General features: G+C 33.4%; 1 protein-coding gene across 9 annotated transcripts in view; it reads right to left on the reverse strand.

Moving 5' to 3' along the window:
• LOC138122994 (Na(+)/H(+) exchanger protein 2-like) overlaps positions 1 to 21,968 on the reverse strand; it is a 115,918-nt gene that overhangs the window by 24,693 nt on the left and 69,257 nt on the right. For 7 of the 9 annotated variants that reach the window (XM_069037456.1, XM_069037508.1, XM_069037482.1 and 4 more), the window contains exons 4-9: positions 18,036 to 18,253; positions 13,591 to 13,883; positions 13,461 to 13,531; positions 13,068 to 13,304; positions 3,154 to 3,292; positions 2,961 to 3,104 (exon numbers count right to left, since the gene is read on the reverse strand). In XM_069037456.1, the coding sequence (XP_068893557.1) occupies positions 2,961 to 3,104; positions 3,154 to 3,292; positions 13,068 to 13,304; positions 13,461 to 13,531; positions 13,591 to 13,883; positions 18,036 to 18,253 (1,102 nt within the window). The remainder of the gene's footprint in view (positions 1 to 2,960; positions 3,105 to 3,153; positions 3,293 to 13,067; positions 13,305 to 13,460; positions 13,532 to 13,590; positions 13,884 to 18,035; positions 18,254 to 21,968) is intronic. The other 2 variants (XM_069037462.1, XM_069037525.1) reach the window with 1 other exon arrangement.

Genomic DNA, 21,968 nt, shown 5'->3' on the forward strand with positions numbered 1-21,968 from the left:
GAGCTTTTTCGAAACTCTGGGACACCTGTATGTAGAAAAACACGGTTTTTGAGGTTATGTATCTGTTTTAATTTCAATAAAAGTGAACAAAATGCATATAATTGACGTCGGTATGCAACATTACACTCATATAGCACGTTTTACTACAGCTACGTTAAGAACTTTAACAGAAATCAATGAAAATTGAAATTTAGTATGCTTTTGTTTACTTTCACGTACAGTCTTAGTCAAAAGATTGTAAAATCACATGTAAGTAATTATCTAAATATCAAGAAAATAAACACAAAATTTACTTGCAACTCATTACAATGCATTTACAAAAATTAAAAACTATTTTTTCAAATATTGATTTCTCGTAATAAACGTTTCATAGCATTATAAGAATTCCGCAACTTTTTGCTGAGATTGTTACTCCAGTTCATCCTTAAAAAAATTCATGAGGGCTCAAAAGTTGCAGCTAATCTCATTTATTTTAGATACATATTAAAAAAGATTCCGACTACATATTTTGCCTTTTACTAGGCAGTGCCATAGTAATTCTGAATGATTGTGATCAGGTTTGCAATTATTTTCTTCATTATATCCAGCATTTCCAAGAAGTGATTTTGTGTCGGTTTTACCTCAAATAACGTATGGCAATATGGGTTTTGATTTTTCTTTCTTATTTCCATGGATACAACAAAAATGAATATTTGCAGACTATTGGGATAAATAGACTGTTTTTAAATGTTGCCATATTTAGTTTAACAAATAGGTCCATGTCTTCTACAAAAAACGAAGATTGAATTTTCTTTACATTTTTACCTGATATTTTAATGACTACTTAACAACGCACTGCTAAGCTGTTCTGCGAATTTTGGGGCACTCGGTATACTTATGAAAATAAAGTTTTCCGACGACCACTATGCAATATGGCACATTTCACACAGTTTTCCCTTAGTGAAAATTTAAAATTGCAAACAATTTCAACACGAAGACGAACGAACGACCTACCCATACCGGGACATTTTTAAAACTGAACATAGGGAATAAGTATGGGCTATGTTCAATGTTAAAAAAATGTCCCGGTATAACCTACCCGTGTGAAATGAAAAATTTTGAGAAATCTGATTGGCCGACAGCTGTGTTTTTATTTTGCACACAGGCCGATGATTAACGATGTCTACCTTTCCGCGCAACGGCATAATTATTTTGTCCGCAGCTAGAGTGCTCTGCCAAATGATATTTTAAGTTTTAACTTGACGTTTGCACCGTTAGCAAGTGGAAGAGAGAGTAAATACTATCTTTGGGAACGAGAAATTGGAACTTTAGTTTCTTCACTTGTAATGGGTTTAGGTTTAGGATAGGTTGCAAAAATTATAATAATGACGATTTACGATACTGGTAAGTTTTTGCCTGCCGACGTGCTAGTCTAGTCTATCCACCTGCTAGTTACTAAAAGGGGATGCCGAATATTAGCGTTCTTTTGTTTTTTGTGGTCGTCGGAAAAATATCGTGTATAACACGTGTTGAAAATTCGATTTCACACTCGTTTGCTAAAATGCCGGCGCTACACGATGCTACGAACGTTGGCTCCAACGTTGGACCGAACATTTGAGACAAATACGTTCGACAGTTGGTGCGACAAATGTACCGGCTACACGGTGTAGCGAATGTTTGATCCAAAAAGTGTGGTACAAACGTTTGTCCGGTTTGTCTAGAGTACAACCGTAGCTGCAATTTTCGCTTTTAAGAGTTACGGTGCCGACAAAGGCATCCAGACATAAAATTTACAACCGATTTTGGCCCCAGTGAACAGTTCTTTGGACGTTTCGTTGAAATTATTTAAAAACAAAAATTATTTATCGAACCTATTCGGACCATTACAATACAATACACACCTGTGAAATACAAATGAAACACTTTGTGCTACACCTAGTACGCCTAGTACCCCCAGAATAGCCACCCAGAAATTGAAAACTGCTTTGAAGTTCGAACAAATCGTGTAGCCGTGCATCAAACCAAATGTTTTCGTCAAACGTTTGGAAGAAGTCCTTTGACGCGGTCAAGAATACCGACAACAGCCGGAACGTGATCCAACGCGAACGTTGGATGCTCGACATCTGTCGTTCGTGGATTGAAGATCGGCCACACGATGCGACACACTATCAATCCTCCAGCGTTGGAGTGTGTTCGTAGCATCGTGTAGCGCGGGCATAAAGCCACGCGCCTACGGTGTGGCTCAGTTCTGCAAACTCGTGTGAAATCTTTCATTTTCAACACTTGTTTTGTTATTTAATATACGGCGTGATCAACAATGACTGAGTCTGTTGGCAATGAAACAGTTGAAAAGTGCTGGTGTTTTTTGTCTCGTAATTTGCGCTGACTGAATTTTTTAACTTGAGACGACATTAAAAACATTTTTGGTTATGCCGGTTATGTTTATGCTAACTATTACAAAAATGAATCTTTGATGGTAGATTGCAAATTTGTCAAATTTCATTGTTACCAACAGACTCAGTCATTCTTAATTACACCGTACTATTGTTATCCTGTTGGCAATGTAGTATATTTCACGAGTGATAATGAGCCCGGCAGGATTGAAAATGCAACCCAACAAGTAAGTTACTGATCTGAATTACAATTGATACTGAAATTGAATTTACTGTTCTGAATTACTATTAAGGCTTTCTGAAATTGAATGTACTATTTAGAATTACAATCAACACTTTCTGAAGTACAACTGAGAAATTTGAATTAGAATTCATGTATTCTGAAATCAAATTTACTAATCTGAATTACAATTGAAAAAGGTGTAGAATCTTAACCTAGAAAGCGAATCCACAGACAACACTTTGACAAATGACTAGGCTTACCAATTATTCGGAAGTGCCAACCCACTAAATTTGTGTCAATTATTAAAAGTCACCTGGTAGGTATAATGGAATTGGTACATACGTATCAAGCGTGTAAATACTTACTTTATTTAGCTTCTTACTATGTCGCTTGTGGTGATGTTTTTTGTCAGCAACAAGTCGTCTCATATTAAAATGCATCCTATAATTGACTTGGGTTGAAAGGTCTCGGTCGTTCACAGCGTGCCTGCTGTAACTTAATCGACGATGCTGAAAAGTTCCAATTAAATTTACATTTAGATTAATTGATAGTATTTACTCTTCTAGAAGGTTTTACCAGCTCCTCAGCTAGAAGATGGTGAATCTTTGCATCTGTCAAATCTTTTTTGGATGGGTTATATTCTAATTCTTGCATGTCTATATTCCAGGTACTGGAATCTAAGTGACTAAAGCTGGTACTGTAATAATTAACTCATTTAGTTTACATAAATAATATACAGTCGCGGCCAAAATAAAGTAGGACAATGTTTTTTCGCTAATGTAAATTTGCTTGCCCTTTCTATGGTTACTATGAAAATATTTATTTATTTATTATAGTAACCCCGGTTTACTCAACTCAATTTTGGCTAAATTTCTTAATAAGACTTGTCCTACATTATTTTGGCCGCCACTGTATATACAGTATCTTCAAGAACAATCAATGACTTTTACTAATGAGAAATTCCTTACAGTGGCAAATTAAATTAATTCTTGAATAATAGTTATTTGTAGGTATATCAAGGCCGCGAAGAAATCATTCTTTAACGTATCGGGCCTTCAAATAAATATATATTTAGAGTAGGCGTAGGCGACATTCAAATTCTGTTAACAGTGTAAAGTAATTTTTGTAGGTAACCAATTACTCTCCGGAGTTACACAGGTTACATATTAAGCTTTTTCCCAATTTCATATTGTCATATTTCGTGGAGGGGGAATAGGGACAAGGCATGGGAGAAGGCACTATAAAAATTAAAAATATTTTCCAACCTAATTTTATTTCGCTAAAATGTCAGACGATTCTTGTGTCATTTTCTGCGCTGGAAAAATGTTGCAAACAATTGAATTTCCATAGGTTGCTCTAAATATAAATTTATTTGAAGGCCCGTTACTATGAGAAAAATTGTCGCCCAGACCGCTTGCGGCCAACACAGGACAACTCGAGGATATTCTAGGATTTCGCGCCTATACAACATTTTTTGTGCAACCGAAAATTTATAATTATTATAAAATGAACAAGCAAAATTTACTTCACTGTCAATAAATACATATAAATTCGGTTTACATGTCGCTAGAGAAATAACATAAATAAAATGATTCATTTTGTAAATAATCGTAAAAAGAGGATTGTAGTGAAAGTTCAGAATTAAAAAGTAGGTACGTATTATAAATTCTGCAGTTTCTAATTTCATACCCGAAAAATCTAAACGCCATCGCCAGTCTTACATGGAAACTCTGATTTGTATCAAATATTAAAATGACGTTTACTTTAACGGCCGTCTTTAAAAGTAACGACCGCGAAATTGGATTTCGCGGCCTGTTTTAGGTATGCGAAGTGCTCGTTTGGCGTACGGTTGCACAAAAAAATATTTTAATTATGTAGAATGTTTCAACTAATATTATAACATCACGGATTTTGCGAGTGCGAATTAGTTTTATGACTTATGTATATGTTTAAAAGAAAAAGACTATGTCTGATGTATGATAAAAATTTTTTAGTTCATAGTCATTCTTGTTCTTATGACACTGTTTACTTTTATTAAAAATAGAAACATCTATAAAACTACGTACCAGTTATCTTAAATTAATGAACAAACCAATGTAAAATAATCCACTTGCAAATTTTATATTAAATGGAGAAATTCTTTTACACAATTTTACACATTCATTAATTGAATAAGATAAGTGCTGTATTTCATTTATAGTTTCACATGCTACTGTATGTTTCAAAAAAATGTATGTACCTAACTATAATGAAGTAATGAATAGACATACATACAGATCGCTAAAAAGTATGAATGCAGCTAAATATTTTTATAACGGTTTAGCAGAGCTCGTTGACATTTGGCACACCGTTAGAAGTGTTTAAATTCTATTATTCTGAAGATACAAGGCTAAATGGCACAAGGGATTGAATTTAATATCTTTAAAAAGAGTATTTTTTGGTGACTTCAGTGATGTAACACATGCATATTTTATTTTAATCGAAACTTTATAAAAATTATCGAATTAATAAAATTTGAAAAAATATCAAATTTAGTTAGCCTTAGAAATGTTTTTAGCTATCGTTAGTCCTTTGCCGCCTGTACTTTAACCAAAAAATAAATAAATAAATAATAAGTGTCAAAATAAGACATTTAACAGAAACAGAATACATTTTAATATAAAAAAAAGTTAAAAAAAAAAAACAAACAAACAATTTTTTTTAATTTATTTTTTATAAAAAAAATAATAAAAAGGTTAAACGCGAATTACATAATTTTTATGCTAATAAAATTTTCGAAATAGCGGCATGTGTTACATCACTGAATTCACAAAAAATGTTCTTCAAAATTATTAAATTTGACTTCTCGTGCCATTTAAAAAAATCAAGTTAGCCTTGTAAGTATCTTCAAAACAAATGATGTTAGAAAATTGAAAAAAATTCCAAATAGAATTTAAACACTTCTAACAGTGCATTAAATTTCAACGAGCTCTGCTGCCGTTCTGACAATGTTTAGCTGTATCCATACTTTTTAGCGACCTGGGGGGCTTTATTTGAAGTCATTCGCAAAGTTGGGTGTGCGCAAATCAGCAACATGCGAATGGTATTGCGAGCATCGCTAAGCGACCGCTGTATATGTAAAGTAAGGCCGGGCTGAGATATGACATTTGGTGGGAATTTGCATAGACGGAAAATGGTTTGACGAGTCTATCTTTCGTAAAATAGGGGTGTTCAACAAACTAATAATCAGCTGATTGTTACTGTGACCGCTATTCTCTGCTGTGACGGGTTTTGTCACGCCACTGAAATATTCTGTCCGCGCAGAGCCTTACTCTAGGTGCCAAGGTATAGTATTTTTACCCCTAATAGAAACATTGACTAAAATCATAAATCACACCAACAAAGAAACAGATCTTAAAGCACCCCATCCGGTAATTTATGGTGGGATGTTAAATAACCTCAGCCAAATATTTGGGAAAAATGACCGGTTTCTTACCTGTAATTGTAAGTACCTGTAAGTGAATTGTAAACTGCTTCTTTGTTGGTGTGATTTATGATTTTAGTAAATATTTCTATTAGGGGTAAAAATACTATAGGTAAAGTTTGTCTAAACGTAAGTGAATTTTATGGTTTTAACATTTAAAGTACTTTATGAGGGATTTTAGGGTTGTTCACGACAAATCCATCACAACAGATATTTAGCCACCCTGTCGTAAATTTTGCAACGCGTGCCTGTCTTTGTTAAACGAAAAGCTGCAGATTTGGTTATTCCCACTTTTACAACATCCCTCATAAAGTACTTTAGTTGTTAAAACCGTCAAATTCACTTATGTTTAGACAAACTTTACATGTATTTCAACAGTTTAAGCAAAGTGGTTTTGATTTGAGAGTTGAGAACGGTTTCCTACCGCTCTATGCAGGTATACTCCGTACACTGATAGATTGCACGTTTTTTGACAGACACAGAAATTACGCGGACAAAACATCAGTGACAGATTTGGATGACTCGACGTGTTTTCCCTCTATTCTATAGTACTTATTCACAATGGACATAAGACATAAGAACTACATAAGAGATACCTAAGAATAATTTGTAAATTTGGGCAATTGGAAAATAATTTTTGCGTCCATATAACTCGAATATGATTCTCCATGCCTTTTTGTACACAACAATAATGTTTACTGAGGTCACTTCTCATAAGTTACGTAAAAATTAATAGTATATACACTGCATGTATCATGAATTTCTTATGCATTATGTCAAGCTTATGTCCATTGTGAATAAGCACATACTCTATATCATTATACTCGAAGAATCAATAATTTCAACAACACTTTATAACAATTTGAAAACACTTGTATTAGTTGTATTGAAACTTCATTCAGATTGACAGTTGTAATTCTGTAAAGAACATCATAGGTGTAGGATTACTACTGGCGGGAACTAATCTGCAAGGCTACAACGGTTTTCGAAATAACGTGAAACAATTGAGATGGAGAGTTTAGTATTTTTCACTGCGTTATATTTGGGAACTAGAATTTAAAAACGTGCAGTGTACGGAGTATCCCGTCCAATATCACTGTAATTTGGAAATTCAAAGTTAGGTTATGTGAATCTTACAAGGAGAGGTCGCCAGATGTGCGACGACTGCCCATATTACTACCCTGGAAGGAAACACCCGATTGTTCGTAAATTTACGAGAAAAAAAAAGGTGAGCAAATCAGCTAAAGGCGTTTTAAATAATAGTATATTAGGTATATTATAAGTGATAGAAATGCATCATTATACAAGAGTGAGAATTTTGACCGACGAGTGCGCTTCCGCATGAGTGGGACGCTTCTCACGAGTTTCATAATGGCATTTCGATCACGTGTGATATACCTACGACGTTTTATCTTACAGGTGCAATTATTGCAAAAAATCCAAGTAAAATGACAGCTGTCAAATTTAGTAACTTGTGAGTATTTTATGTCAAGTTAAATGGCAGCTGTCAAATTTACTCACTAGTGAGTACTTTATCTCACTTGTGATTAAAATTTGACTTCAGTCACCGAAAACAATGGTCTCAGGTAGCTCAAAAACTCCACCTGTAAGATAAACATTTTAAAACCTAATTTAATTTACAAAATTCAATAAAAAAATAAAAAAATTATAAAGAAGGTTGCACAGTAATGCGTTTTCTTTCTCTCTGTAATAAAAAAAAAAAACTCTAGCAAAAAGATTCGAACCCGCAGCGTCGAGCGTTCGGCTTGGCCCACAGCACGCGTCGCGAGAAACGCGTCAAAATTTGCCACTTTTTTACGAACGTTCGGGCGTTTCCTTTCAGGGCGGTGATATGGGCAGTCGGGGCAACCACTTTGATTTTTTTTTGTTCAAAAAGCCGTTGCACATCTGGCGACCGCTCCTGGTACTCCTGGTTAGTCTGTCGTTATGTGTAATAAACTAATAATTAATAAATAATGTAAAGCTGCGCCGCACGTTTTCGATGTTTTTATTTTTCAAGGCCTGTCTTGATCCTACATTTTTTGAAACGTACAGTATTTTTTCTACACTCCTATAACAATTTACTATTTTAAATTAAAATAAATCAACTATAGTGTAACTGAAACATGTAATCCCGTTATAATTTTCTTCGTCAAAATAAACTATCTAAATGTTTTTACTTTTTAGTGGTGTAAACATATTCGTTGTTAGTGTGTATTAGGATGAAAATTTCGTGTGACTTATCTATTTCAACAGTCTTGTAGGTACTTTTTACACATCGCAGCACAACTCCGTCAATTTTGGGAATGACGGTTCTAACAGTAGGTAAAAGTATTATTGATTATTCCTGTAGTCGAGTCAATGAAACCGAAAAATAGCTGAAACTTCTTAAGGGTGGAGTTTACCTGTTTTGAAATGGTCGAAAAACGGTGTTTTTAAACATCCATATCTTTAAAACCACAACACATGAAGGCAAGGTCCGTTTTTTATTTAAAAGATACGTCTTTCCTCTAGGACCCCATACTTTTCTTTTTTCGATTTCGTTATAAATAACAATAAAATAAATTGCAATTTGAGGACTATCCAGGAAGCTGTAACACTAAAACCTAATTCGAAATTAACAAAAAAAAAGTATGGGGCCCTCGGAAATTGAATTTTAAAGTGTTTGGTGCCATCACCGTGCTTCCAAAAAAATCACAGATCTTATTATACATAAACATACGTACGTACGATTTTACCACTAAATTCACATTTGAACCTTTATTTGGGAGACGAAAATATCTAAAAGCTTAGTAATGAAATTTGCTGATTAACTACACCTTCTGGCAGGTACTTACCCATTTCAGGTAAAAGTAGGCCAATTGAAAAGCCGTTTATTTCATTTCAAACATTTCCAATAATGCAACCCAAACTACACGAATTGTGAAATTTTCATCAGGTAAACCCTACCCTTAATACTCAAGAGCAGCCCAGATTTTGTTTTTTTTTTTTCAATGTTTGTTTTTATATACAGGTGTCCCAGAGTTGCGAAAAAGCTCCATAATTTGTTTGTTATTAAAGATATCAACTTTTACTTTTTTCTAGATGATAGCTACGCTTCTACTGTACATTCGGAAAATATTGCGGTATATATACAGTGTGTCTTAATATTATAAAAACACTAAAGTTATGTTTTTTAAGTGAACCTACCCAGTTTGATTTTATTTTTGAATTCTATGCTAAATTATTAATCAAATCTATACAAGACGTTTTTATTTATCTGCCATCGTTTTTGATCTGTGGCGCTTTTTTTTATCAGAATTGCAGGGGTCCGTTCAAAAATTCGTACCCTCCAAATCGTTGCACATAAATTAAAATGATTGACGCCGTTTAATTTTGATTCCTGAATATTTGGCGCATATGTTGAGTGTTTACTCAACAACCTGCTCAGTCGTATATGCCAACAGCGATTTTTTAAACATAAACTAAAAATGTCAAAAACTCATTTTTTTCAAATGGCACTCCGTATTTATTTTGCACTGGTCGAAAGCTTTTTTGACAAGCTTGTCTTTAACGGAAAATTTGCTCCTAATTTAGTGATTTCAGGGTAGTATCCTAGATTTTCACATTCGACTATACGAACCATATACCGTTGGAAAGCTTGTCAAAAAAGTTCTAGATTTAAAAGCCGTGTACAGAATTCCCGTCTGGCAGGGTAATCATCTGGCTGCAAATGCTGCACACGCGTATAATGGTATGGATGTCGTCGTTCAGTCTTCATGGCTCGATGTACAAAAGTTTTCGAAATATGTATTCATTTCGTGCGATAACACTGAGGATCGTTTTGTAATCGGGATAATTTCTATTAGGAAAACGTTGGGCATAAACCCTTGCTGCCTCTCCAGCATTCCGTCCACATTCTCCGTAAATTTTCAACATTCCCACATAATCCGCTGTAGAATACATGTTGAAAGAGCACGGTTGACCACGACGGCGTGGCGGTACTAAAGCGATTTTAAGGGATTTGCATGAAATTTTGACACTGACGTTTCTCAAAAGTTTCATAGTCGGTCAGTTTACTGAAAACGTAATAAAAGGTGCAACCTAGCAACAATTACGGCCAATACACCTGGATGGCTTAATTGTTATTTATGCAACGACTTTCTGTGTAAATTGGGCTTTTCTAATTGCCCGAGGGACAAGATTAACACACGAGCGTAGCGAGGGTTTTAAAGCCTCGAGGGCAATTAGAAAAGCCCAATTTACCCAGAAACGAGTTGCATACAAAATTTTATTGTTTGAAACCACGTCCCTGAAGCTTCCAAATCTTTTTCGCATTTGCTTTTGACAATTTTGACAAATTTTTCAAGACCTGTCAGAAATGTAACTTTGAATGTGTTGTCTAGGGCAACGGTTCGTTATCTGCTCATTTTGCTTTAGGGCAGTTAAGGCAGTTTACAAAGGAGAAAAATGAGAAGTTATGACAGTTGAAAACGATAAAACACTTTGATGGTGGAATTAAAATGTTCTTTTCTTGAATACCGTTCAAAATAGAAACATTTTTCTTTTGGATTATTTATTTGTCCTTTTATGAAGAATTCTCCTTTTTGAAGCGAAGCTTCTTAACGCAGGCTTCGGGGATGGGGATTCAATACAGAAAAACCGATCGTCACACGTTACGGATGTCTCATGTATCTGTCACAATAGTGTTAATGGTAATGTTAATGTTAGTGTTAGCCAGAATGTTAATTTTCAGAACATTGGTGAAACGTTCAACCGTTCACAATAATGGTAACGGTGATGTTAATGTTAGACACGATGTTAAGAGATCCAGAAAATGTCTGGTTCTTTAACATCTTCGTTAACATCTACCAATCACCATCGAGAATTTCACGCACACGCAGGCGCAGTGACAGTTCACACCACGTTGACAGCTGTAAGAGTAACATTCCGTTAACATTATTGGGAACACTGGACTACTAACCTTACCATTGCCATCTCCACTAACATTATAACATTACCACTAACATTAACACTATTGTGACAGACCCATCAGGCCCTCAGACGGCATAGAACTGCAGGCGCATCGATTCGATTGGGAATGGGAACAGTCAACAGACTGCATTAGTATAGTCCTACAGAAACTCTAGTAGAATTCGACTTTGGTTGTAAATTTAACAACAACCGAAGAATAAGATTTTATCATCAAGTAATAACTTTTGACATAAATACCACTACCACTACCTGTAACATCCCTGCCTGAAGCTGACATTGCGAACCCTAAGCCGACGACCGTCATTATTAGCATTTGTGTAGTGGTCATGACTCAGGAGTGCTTTCTTCACTCCCTCTCTCTCTTGTAATGTATGAGCTATGAAAATCCAATTTTCCATTTAACAAACTGTCTTCTGTTTCAGTTCAAGTACTACAACCACAGATGCAGTTTTTTCAAGATTTATTAACAAAATAGAATCGCAGACATTTATATCATATTTCAGTTATCACAAACCAATTGTTTCCATGATAGAATGTGATGATTAAATTGGCATTCGTTTCAATATACGAGTACAATTTAAATTTAATGTAAATAAATGTTTAATCAATAACTCCTTGTATGTCATATACTTTTTTTTTATCTGTTTTAGTTATAAATTATCAATAAATAATGTGTTTTTATATATATTTTTACTTGTTAACATTATTATTTATTAGAAATACATAAATAACTATATGATTTTTTAATGTTTTGTTTCATTTAGGGGAACGAATTGATTGTACCCATATATCGGGTATTTTTTTAAATGTCACCTCATAGTAGGCGTCGGAGAGTAGATTGTGAACGCACTATACGGATCACGGATCAGCTGTTTAAATCTTACATTTTTACACGAGTGGTGCGCTCACAATCAACTTTTCAACGCCTGCGAAGTGAAATAAAAAAAAAACCGATACATTTATACAGTAAAGTGTAAGAAGCTTCGCTTCTGTCGTGCGTCCAGTCACCGACACGCACCCATTTTTTTCTCTGGGGATCGAGTTGTGGGACACCTGTATATTGTTTTTACGCTCCCTGAATTAAGAGGAATAGAGGCACCCTTTGCTATTTGCTACTATCTCTCTCTCAAATCGTAAAATAGTCGCTAGCCGTCGTTCCAGTAATCATAAGTAGTTCCGTAAATTTAGAAATGTAATAAAATGAACTATGTAATAACATTCAACGTAGTTGATTTGAGATAAATCGTTGCCTAGCGAAAATACATTTACATAATATTTTCATTGCGGAGGAATTTTTTAATGTTGCCAATAAATAATGTACGACTTCTGCTAAAATTTGTATGCCTGTCCCAAAACAAGACGGAGGTCGTAAGCGAATGCAATTAAGTAGCTGATTTATATAATCGGGACAACCAACAGCTTACATTATTGCCCTCGACGCTTCGCGTCTCGGGTAATACCTAATCCAGCTCGGCTTAGAAAAATATGTTCTCTACCTTGGTGTATAACATACTATCAAATGTTTGACTATTAATTCATTTTAAATTAAAGCGTAACTAGATAGTAAATACTTATCGGTTTATTTTGTATGATTACAACATGAGAAGAATTCAATCACTCAGTTTCTAGTATACCAGTATGTCTATACCTACACTAATATTTCGTAATTTTCAAATATTATGACTAGAACTGAAAATGTGGATGATGTTTCAGTTATACCAAAAAAAAAAAACATTTCTCAATTCTATATGTTACGTACATCTAAGGCAAAACATACCGTGAGTTTTTTATTTTACTGAACATAGGATTCATGGATTTGTAAGTTTGGTTGCATATTTCAAATGAATTGACTTGTCCATTTTAGAACTGAACATAGCCATTTTACATTGTATGTACAGCGAAATAAAAAACGCAGTGTATGGCAAAAGCACTGACTACAACTACGGCAAAATTAATTATTGTTATTACTTATTGTTAATATTACTCTTATTACGCATGAAGGCAAAGTGGTAAGTGGTCAGTGCTGTTAGTTTACCAGGTTAATAATGTGGTGGCGCACCTGCCGTTGAGATTGCCCGTCGTATAATTCTTGAAAATAGCGGACATGCTTTCAGTACCAGAAATGTTACCTATGGTGGAGGCGTTCCTGCGCATGTATTCCATTGCGTCTCTCATAGCCAACTTCGAATACGTTTCTAATATTTTTGGTTCGGCTCCTTGATGATTTCGTAACACATACGGGCGAATGAACTGATTATCAAATCGTTTAAATCTAGAAAACAAAAATTAGGAAACTTGTACCTTCTGTATTTCTTTATAAACATAAAAACATAAAGTAAAGGATCTGATAATCACCATGTATAGTGCAATAAAAAATTTGTTACAGTTCATAAAGTAAATATGATTTCAATGAAAAAACATTTCATACTTATCACGTATGTGGTAATTGCCGTGTTGACCCAGTATATCCTCTATGGCAGCCATAGCATGATCCATTAACTTAAAATATAGTTTGAAAATAACACTTGACTATAAACTATTAGTTTAAGAATAATTACCCTTTCATGTATTCTTTCATTCATGGTAGGCTTCCTTTTTTCGGCTGTCTTCACATTAAGAATTTTTACCAAAGGTTTTATTGTTATTCCCTGGAAGAACACTGTGAAGTACACAAGAGCAATTGTAGTAGTCATAAACATTGGTTGAAGTGGCACTATTTTTGGGTTGATTAAAAGCACCAATGCGAAGGCTACAGCCCCTCGTAAACCACCATAGGACATTACAAATTTCTCCACTTGGCTCAACTGATGTAATCGAAAATGATTTGCTATTGCTGTGAATATTATTACACCTGAAAGATGCAGTTGTTAAAGTTGGATTACATTTATCATTATTGCTAAATTAATTAGATCTATCTATGTTTAGTAGGATTCAAAGAATCACAGAGTTTTCATGGATATACCTATGTTTACCTACTCCAACATAGCTGTATACATAAACCGACAAGGTGTTAAAAACTACTGTTTAAATTATGTAAATACAAATCAAATCTTTAAGAATTTACGTATTCAGACTAACAAAATCAAAGTTTTATAAGTATGGCCTCATTTAAAAATTTTAGTTATTTTTGTATTAAGTACGCAAAATGATTGTTTTTTGTTGGGTCATGAGAATGAGTTTTTGGTCGAGACCATCAGGTCGAGACTTCATACTCATTCGAATGCGCCAACAAAACAATCATCTTTCGCACGAAATACAAACACTATTTTTTCTACAACCGCATTTTAAAATTTTTGAATTTTTGTAAAATTTTCCTTGGATGCTAAAATATTTGTCAAGAATGACATACTTTGCGACTTGATAACGATGCATAAATGTCACGTTTTTTGACGGTTGTAGAAAATAATTATTTATTTAACGAGTTCGTGTGTAAATTGGGCTTTTTTTTGATATGGGTATGGTTTTAAAGGCCCACGAGTGCCAACTAAAGTTCAATTTACACAAGAACGAGTTGAATACAACGTTTTTTTGTTCGACGACCCCCTTAAAGGCCCCAAATCGCTTAAAATCTTTAAAATTAACTTGACTTCGTTCACATAGGAGAAAATTCTCAAATTCTGACAGTGTCGAACAAAAAAATATATTTTTAGCTGCATATCGTCCTACTCCTGTCAAAAGTCACTAAGATTTTCACCACAATAGAGTTAAAAATTCCTACAAGCATAATTTTGTCTTGTCATATCTGTTCGCTTCAAAAGTAACTAACTGCTAAATTAACCGGAAGTAAAAGGTGAAGAAATCACTAATAGAACATCTGATATATTGGATTCTAAAAATAATTAACTGCACTTCGTAACGAAGGAAAATATATTGTTTTTTAATTTTTTTTTTACAATCAGTATTTCTTTATTTTACTTTTTACGAATGTTTATTTAATTAATAAATGAGGAATTTTAAATCTCGCATTTTTTTTCCGATAGAAGTTGTTAACTACTAATCAATAATTTGCAATGCTGTCTCAGATAAGACCTTCGAGCCTAATAACTCGGTTATTTTCCAGCGGATTTTTATGAAATTTAAAATGCAGATATTTTAGACGGTGAAGAATAAAATCCCATTAATACAATCACCGAAGTCTTAAACACGTAATTTTTACATGCCTTTTTAAATTTTGTTGAATCAATTAAGATTTACATAAAAAATTGATCGTCAATAAAAAATGCTGTAGAGACAAACTCGTCCTTGAAACCTTGAAAGACGTGTGGTTTGCAAGAAAAAAGCAAAAAACTGTGTTAAACGTGGCTGCAAATGCAAAAACGTAGACGCGTATGAAACAAACGCGCAATTTTGCAGAATTTTGGTCATCCCTTTTCGCAGAAGCGCAGGTGACATATTTGACGTTTATCTTGCTAACCTTACAAACACTTACAAAGTTAAAAACAACATTTGGACGTAATTTATTATACTGGATGCTTTAATTCTTCCATACAGGACTAAAACATGATCGAGATATTTTAGCAAGGTAATTTAGTCTACGTACGCTTCCTGAGTCTTCAAATAAATTGACGACTCTCTTAATCTTACATTCTGTAAAGCCTACATTTGGATAGTGTTCCAATAATATTGAAATTTTTGCCGCTGTAGTCTATTTTTCGAGTATTTTCAATAAATTTTCACAATTTGACGTTTCTAATAAAGCGCGCCCAATTTTGACAGATTTTAAAGGGTGTACAAAATGTTGCTTGGCAATTAATCATCAATTGTTTCAAAAGGTAACTGCTCAAATACCTTCAAATTTTACATTAAATTTTTAACAACAAAATCTAATCTTTTCGTTGAATCAGACAAGTGATTTACTTAATTGTTTGTGTAGACCCCTATTTTTTAATGTTTAACAATCTAATAATAATCGCGCATAATTTTCGATAAAGGAAACATGTGTTAAAATTACATTTTTTAACTCGAGGTAATTTTATTATTACTAATTGAACCTTCACGGTCTAAAATGTCTGCATTTTAAGTTTCATAAAAATCCGTTAGCAAATAACCGAGATATTAGGCTCGAAAGTCTTAGCTGAGACAACCTGTATATGAACATCTATGCTGTGATTTAGAAATTAAATTTTGAACTTAAAATTACTTTTGTCAATATTAATTAACGATTTTTCACAGGAATAGGACGATACAATGGAATAAACATATTTCTGGATAATACAGACCGATTCACATAACTTTCCAAGCCTGACGAAATTTAAATGCAGCCAGTTTTTCATTTATAACTTGATCCAAAAAAATGAATAATTTTTAAAATTTTCTATGGTTTGGACATTCCTCACAAAAATCTCAATTATAAAAATTTTAAAATGGCAGTAATCGACAATATTTTTTTATTTAACCCTGCGTCACACGGGTGGGGTCTGTGGGACCCAGACCATGTAAAAATATGCTATATTTTCGTTATGTCTTAAGTAATTCAATTGGGCTCATCAGTACCTTCTCAATTTTTGGTGTATTTTAGTCTGTACGAATTAAATTAAATAATTCCGGAGCCGTTTTTTGTCAGGAGGGCATTTGGGTCTGTGAGACCCAACCCGTGTAATCGTGTAACTTTTTTTTTCTTATTTTTGAAATAAACAAAATAACAACTAACAAAGAAAACAACAAATAACAAATAATAAACACAAGACAGTGACCTTTAGTCATATATTATCATCCAAACCTAAAACGAAGCATTCTAGAATCAGCAAATCGCTTGATTGGACTTCCAAAATAACAGCACCCGGATCAACTTGCAAATAGTCTAGGACCCTATAAATAATGCGAAGATCGTAAAACAAAATATTTTTGTAAATTTTGCAAATGTCAGTTATGTTTAGAACACACTGTTGCCTTTTGTTTATATTCCAAGGATAATTTAGGCAGTGATTTTGAACCTGTCGAATTTCTGTATTGATTTTTGTTTATGCCTTTTGATGCCTTAAAAGAAGAGTGTCATGTATTATCTAATGAAAAAAAAAAATAATAATAAGGGGATATCACAAAATGTTTGTTTGGAATTAAACATAAATAAACATGCCAAAAATGCAGTGTTTTAACATAAAATTGCAAATCATAGTTTTAGTTTAAAATTCATAATAATTAAGTGGATATGAGAAAGACAAACAATAGTGAACAATATAACAGTAACCGAACTTAAAAACCATTACCTAATTTGCAAAAAAAAATTATTCAATTTTGGGTCTCTCAAACCCAACCCGTGTGTTCGTGTAACTCTCAAGCACCACCCGTGTAACGCAGGGTTTTAAGATACTGACTCATCATGTATCAATATCATATTGATCCTTTCGTCATTGGAGCACATTTTAATTAATAAAAAATATTTCAGAATTATACAAAAAAGAATTGTCAAGTAATTATTATCAATAATGCCAGGAGTGTCCCGCTTTCATAGTAAATAAAGGTACAATCGCTGGCCAAAAAAAACTCGTACAGCAAAAATTTTAATACTGTATGGCCTGGTTGCATAAAGCGATGTCAAGTCGTTGTTAAAGTTAACATAATGTCAAGCGATCTGATTGGAGGATATTTAACATTTTATTTGAATCAGCCAGATTTCCGACTTGACGCGTTGTTAGCTGTTAGCTTTATACAACCGGACCTAAATCAAAGTCGACAACGTCAAACGTTATTCCCAAAGTGTCAAAGTCAAATTTGTCAAATTTGAGCGATTTTAACATCTGAGTCGGTCCTATCAAACCTATACATACATAACCTTTATTAAAAAAGCGGTGTTTACACAACTCAAATTATGAATTTTTGGATCTGTTTTTCTGTCATCTATGTACGAGTTTTTTTTTGGCCAGCGATGGTACATATCAAGTTATAAGTGAATAACGCATTACTGGTTGCATTTAAAATTCGTTAGGGGCGGAAAGTTATGTGAATCAATATGTGCATATTTAGTACCTATAACAGTTTTTTCAGTCACATAAATATCACTTACCTACTACCCTATAAAATGAGCAAAATAGAATTGTCAGTACCACAAACCATGTGTTCCAAACATGATCTGTACTTACAGTCGCCACACCCAAAAACATGAATATGATAGTCTCGGACGAACTGCTAAGCATTTTCATAGCATATTTTATTGTCGTGTGAGACTTGTGGGATACGTTTGCCTCGACGTAGTTTTTCATGGTTATACCACAAAACGTGATTCTGTAAAAATAATACGAACGCATATTACATATAGAAATATAAACTTCTAAAATATTGGATAATGTTACTGAATACATAACTCTAAATATGAAATTTTTGGAAAAACTTAAAAATATTTATCTACATACTCGTATTTCACTAAATGTTACATGAATTTAATGAATGATATTATGAAGTATTCTTTATGTTAAATGCCAGCATATATCAAACAAATATCTGACTTCAGAAAACTACTAGAGACACGTAAAAAGTCGAAAGATATTTTAAAGCGCACAAGTAAGTCGATAACCTCCAAGTCAGCATTTTGGAGTTAGAGGTAAAGTCAAAATGAAACATGACATCACGTGGTTTGCGCAGAAGACGAATGTAGATCAGTTGAATCCAGCTTACGTATATGACAGTGGCGGAGTCAACAATTTTCTTTTGTTTACGCTATAGAGGGTGTTAGGAGAATGTTCTGAAGATGAAGATAGTTTTTAGTGTTCTATTAGAGATTCTACAAGAAAAGTAGATGACCTCGGTGTAGAATTTCTTTCATCAAATGAAGAAAATTGAGTTTTGGTTAAGTTTTTGCCCCTAAACTGACGACTGTATGATACGCCCCTGTCAGCGGTAAATTGGAGAGCGCGCATCATAAGCTCCGCCCTGTCATGTTTCGTTTTGACTTTAGCTCTACCTATATAGTCATAGTAATCTGACAATACATTATTAACATTATAAAACATGAATGTATCTAAAATGCGTGTGTTAATTTTAACACGTAGCAGAGCTTGTTACCCGCCTCTGGGTAAGGCGTAAGGGTGAAAATTTTCTACACTGCCCCAAAAAAGTTAAGGATTTTCTCGATATGTGAATGATAACGCTCGTCTGCAAGGGATACGATTGGTTTTGGAATCCTTAGATTTGCAGGAAATTCAACATTTTCAGCTACCTGCACGATATCCGGACTTCAACCCCATTGAACCCGCGTGAGATCTTGGAAACACTCTCACAGAATATTTGCCTTATCCAAAGAATATTCGGGAATTGAGTGACTTGTTCCCTATTTTATGGCAACAGATTCCCCAGGAAGAGATTGACAACTTAATACGTCGTATTAGAGAAGTTATACGGGTACGAGGACGAAATACCGATTATTTGAAATTAAAACAAAAATTATTTGCTTTAATTTAATTTTTATTTTATTTACCCCCAATTTCATAATCAGCCTAAAGTTACTTTAACATTAAAGTTTACCATTTACCATAGAAACATATTGTTGCAACAATCCATTATAGTCACGTTAAGATAAAGTCGACTTTAAGTTTATTATGAAACTGGCCCTTAATTTCAAAGGTTTTACTTTTATTTTAGTCCATTCTGTATTGATTTGGCTGAAAATGAATGGAATTACACATGTGTATCGATTATAATCCCTGTTCTTCCTTTCTTGTTCACAAACAGCATTATCCTTAACTTTTTTGGGGCAGTGTATTATTAATTTTTGCTAAGAAATGCAGGAAAGGGCAAACCAAGACGAAACTTTTTGTCTTCTATTTATTTTACCGACGAATGTACATTTCTATTCAATACAATAAAACGTGGTACAAGTGCTGCACTCAATCTTAGCAATATTGTGCTAATGAGTTCTTTTTCACGTTAAACGTTACATAACACTAACGGAAAACGTTACCGTCAAGTTTTTGGGCCTTGATACACAAATAACTATTTCAGAAGATAAATTGAGGTAGAAAAGGAGATGTCACATGATTTTCATAGGTACGATTTTCACACACATAATATAAAAGTAATTATTTCATGTTAAATTCCTATGGCCAGATGTGGTAGTTGACACTCGGTATAGAAAAAAAATTAATACTTAATTAAAATTCTCATGGTTACAAAAAACAAAAAAAAATTGGGGGTAGTTAATCACGCAAAACAACTCGTTTGGTTAAAATTGAGGGGCAAAAAATCTTGGGAAACTTTTGTGAATTTTGCAAAATGTTGAGAAAAGTTTCATAAATTGACGAGTTCTTCACTTGTTAAAATTATGTATGTACTATCGACTAGCAAGAAAAACTGGTAGATGGTGTTGCTGTAGACACTTCCAAAACTCAATCAAAAATGTGAGTTTTGGAAGTGTCTATAGTAACATACTGTACCAGTTTTTTTTGCGAGTCGATAGTACATACCGTGTGACTGACGAAAAACCTTTGACACTCTATCTTCTTATTTTTATCCTAATTGAATAAATGAGAAATCAAATTTAATGCAATATAGGGTCTCCCAAAATTGGCATACTAACTACTTACTACCTTATCGAGGATGTTTAAATGTACAGTGGCGGCCATTAATTTGGAAACACCAAGATTTTTCTATTGTAAATTGTTTGTCACTTTGACAATGTTATTGACATATCAATTTCGGCTGCGACAGTCTGTTGAATGCGCTCAACGATGACATGAGTGACATGAGTTCATGACATAACGCTTACACTATCAAATATTAGAAATATACAGTAAACTAGATTAGGCCGGTGTTTCCAAATTAATGGCCGCCAGTGTACATGAAAAAAATATAGAAACAATTTTTCAGACAAAAAAAAATCAATTATTATTATTATTAATGGTAATACAATGTAAACAAAGACATACGCGTACATCATTACCTTGCAATGTTGCCATAGTGGATTTAAGATAATTTTTCGATTTCCAAAGCGTCTAAATTCTTTATTAAGCAGGATTAGATATTGGTAGTGCGTGATCTTGTACTTGTGATAATATGTACGATTAGAGGTCGCTGTCATGACAATTTAATATATTTCGAAATAATTGACCTGTTAAGTGCCACTTTCAAAGACCGCCAAATCAGCAATTAAGTCCAATAGATTTTTTTTTTACATTCTTTTGTTCGTTAGTACGCCATTTTTGGGACACCTGTATATTAGTTCACTTCATCTAATTCGATATTTTTTCGTAATCTATTTTTTCACAGCCGATAGTCAACTTTTTTTTAATCATATTGTATATTTTTTTATTCATTCTTGTAGAGAATTTTCTTCTGAATATTCCTACATTAGAAAAAAACAAAATATTTTAATAGAAAAAATTAAAAAATCAAAAATCAAATACAGCAGTTATATCAGTCCTTACCACGTACAACATGTCAAATTTTTGCAGCCCGGTGATTGCAGACACACATTTTGCGAATGTATGCTTGACAAAATTAATAGACAACCTGATTTCTTAAATAATGTGTCATCAACTGAAGAAGTAGGTTTTACGAGAACAGGCATATTCAATGTGCATAACAAAATAATAATAATAATAATAATAATAATAGCTTTTATTAACCCAAGAACAAAACTGTCCACAAAGGGTAACAAATAATAAATAATGTATATGTATATTCATAGGCATATACATAAATAACAATAAAAGAGAAAAGAAAAGGTAAAAAAAAACAACCTAGAAAATTATATAATAGAGAAAAATTAAATAAAGAATTAAATGAAGAAAAATTAAATAAATAAATAAATAAATAAATCCCCAACATAACCAGCAAATACATCAAGCACATCAATTCAACAAAGACAATGCTTCAGATATTCGACGACGGAATGTACCAGCATGATATTCAAATATATCAGCAAATAGCTGCAACTGGTTATACAACGTACACATAGCAATAATTGGTGAATTTTGATGGTAATTAGTGCTTGAAAGTTGATTGC

This window comes from Tenebrio molitor, chromosome 1 (assembly GCF_963966145.1).
Source record: "Tenebrio molitor chromosome 1, icTenMoli1.1, whole genome shotgun sequence".
Classification (NCBI taxonomy): domain Eukaryota; kingdom Metazoa; phylum Arthropoda; class Insecta; order Coleoptera; family Tenebrionidae; genus Tenebrio; species Tenebrio molitor.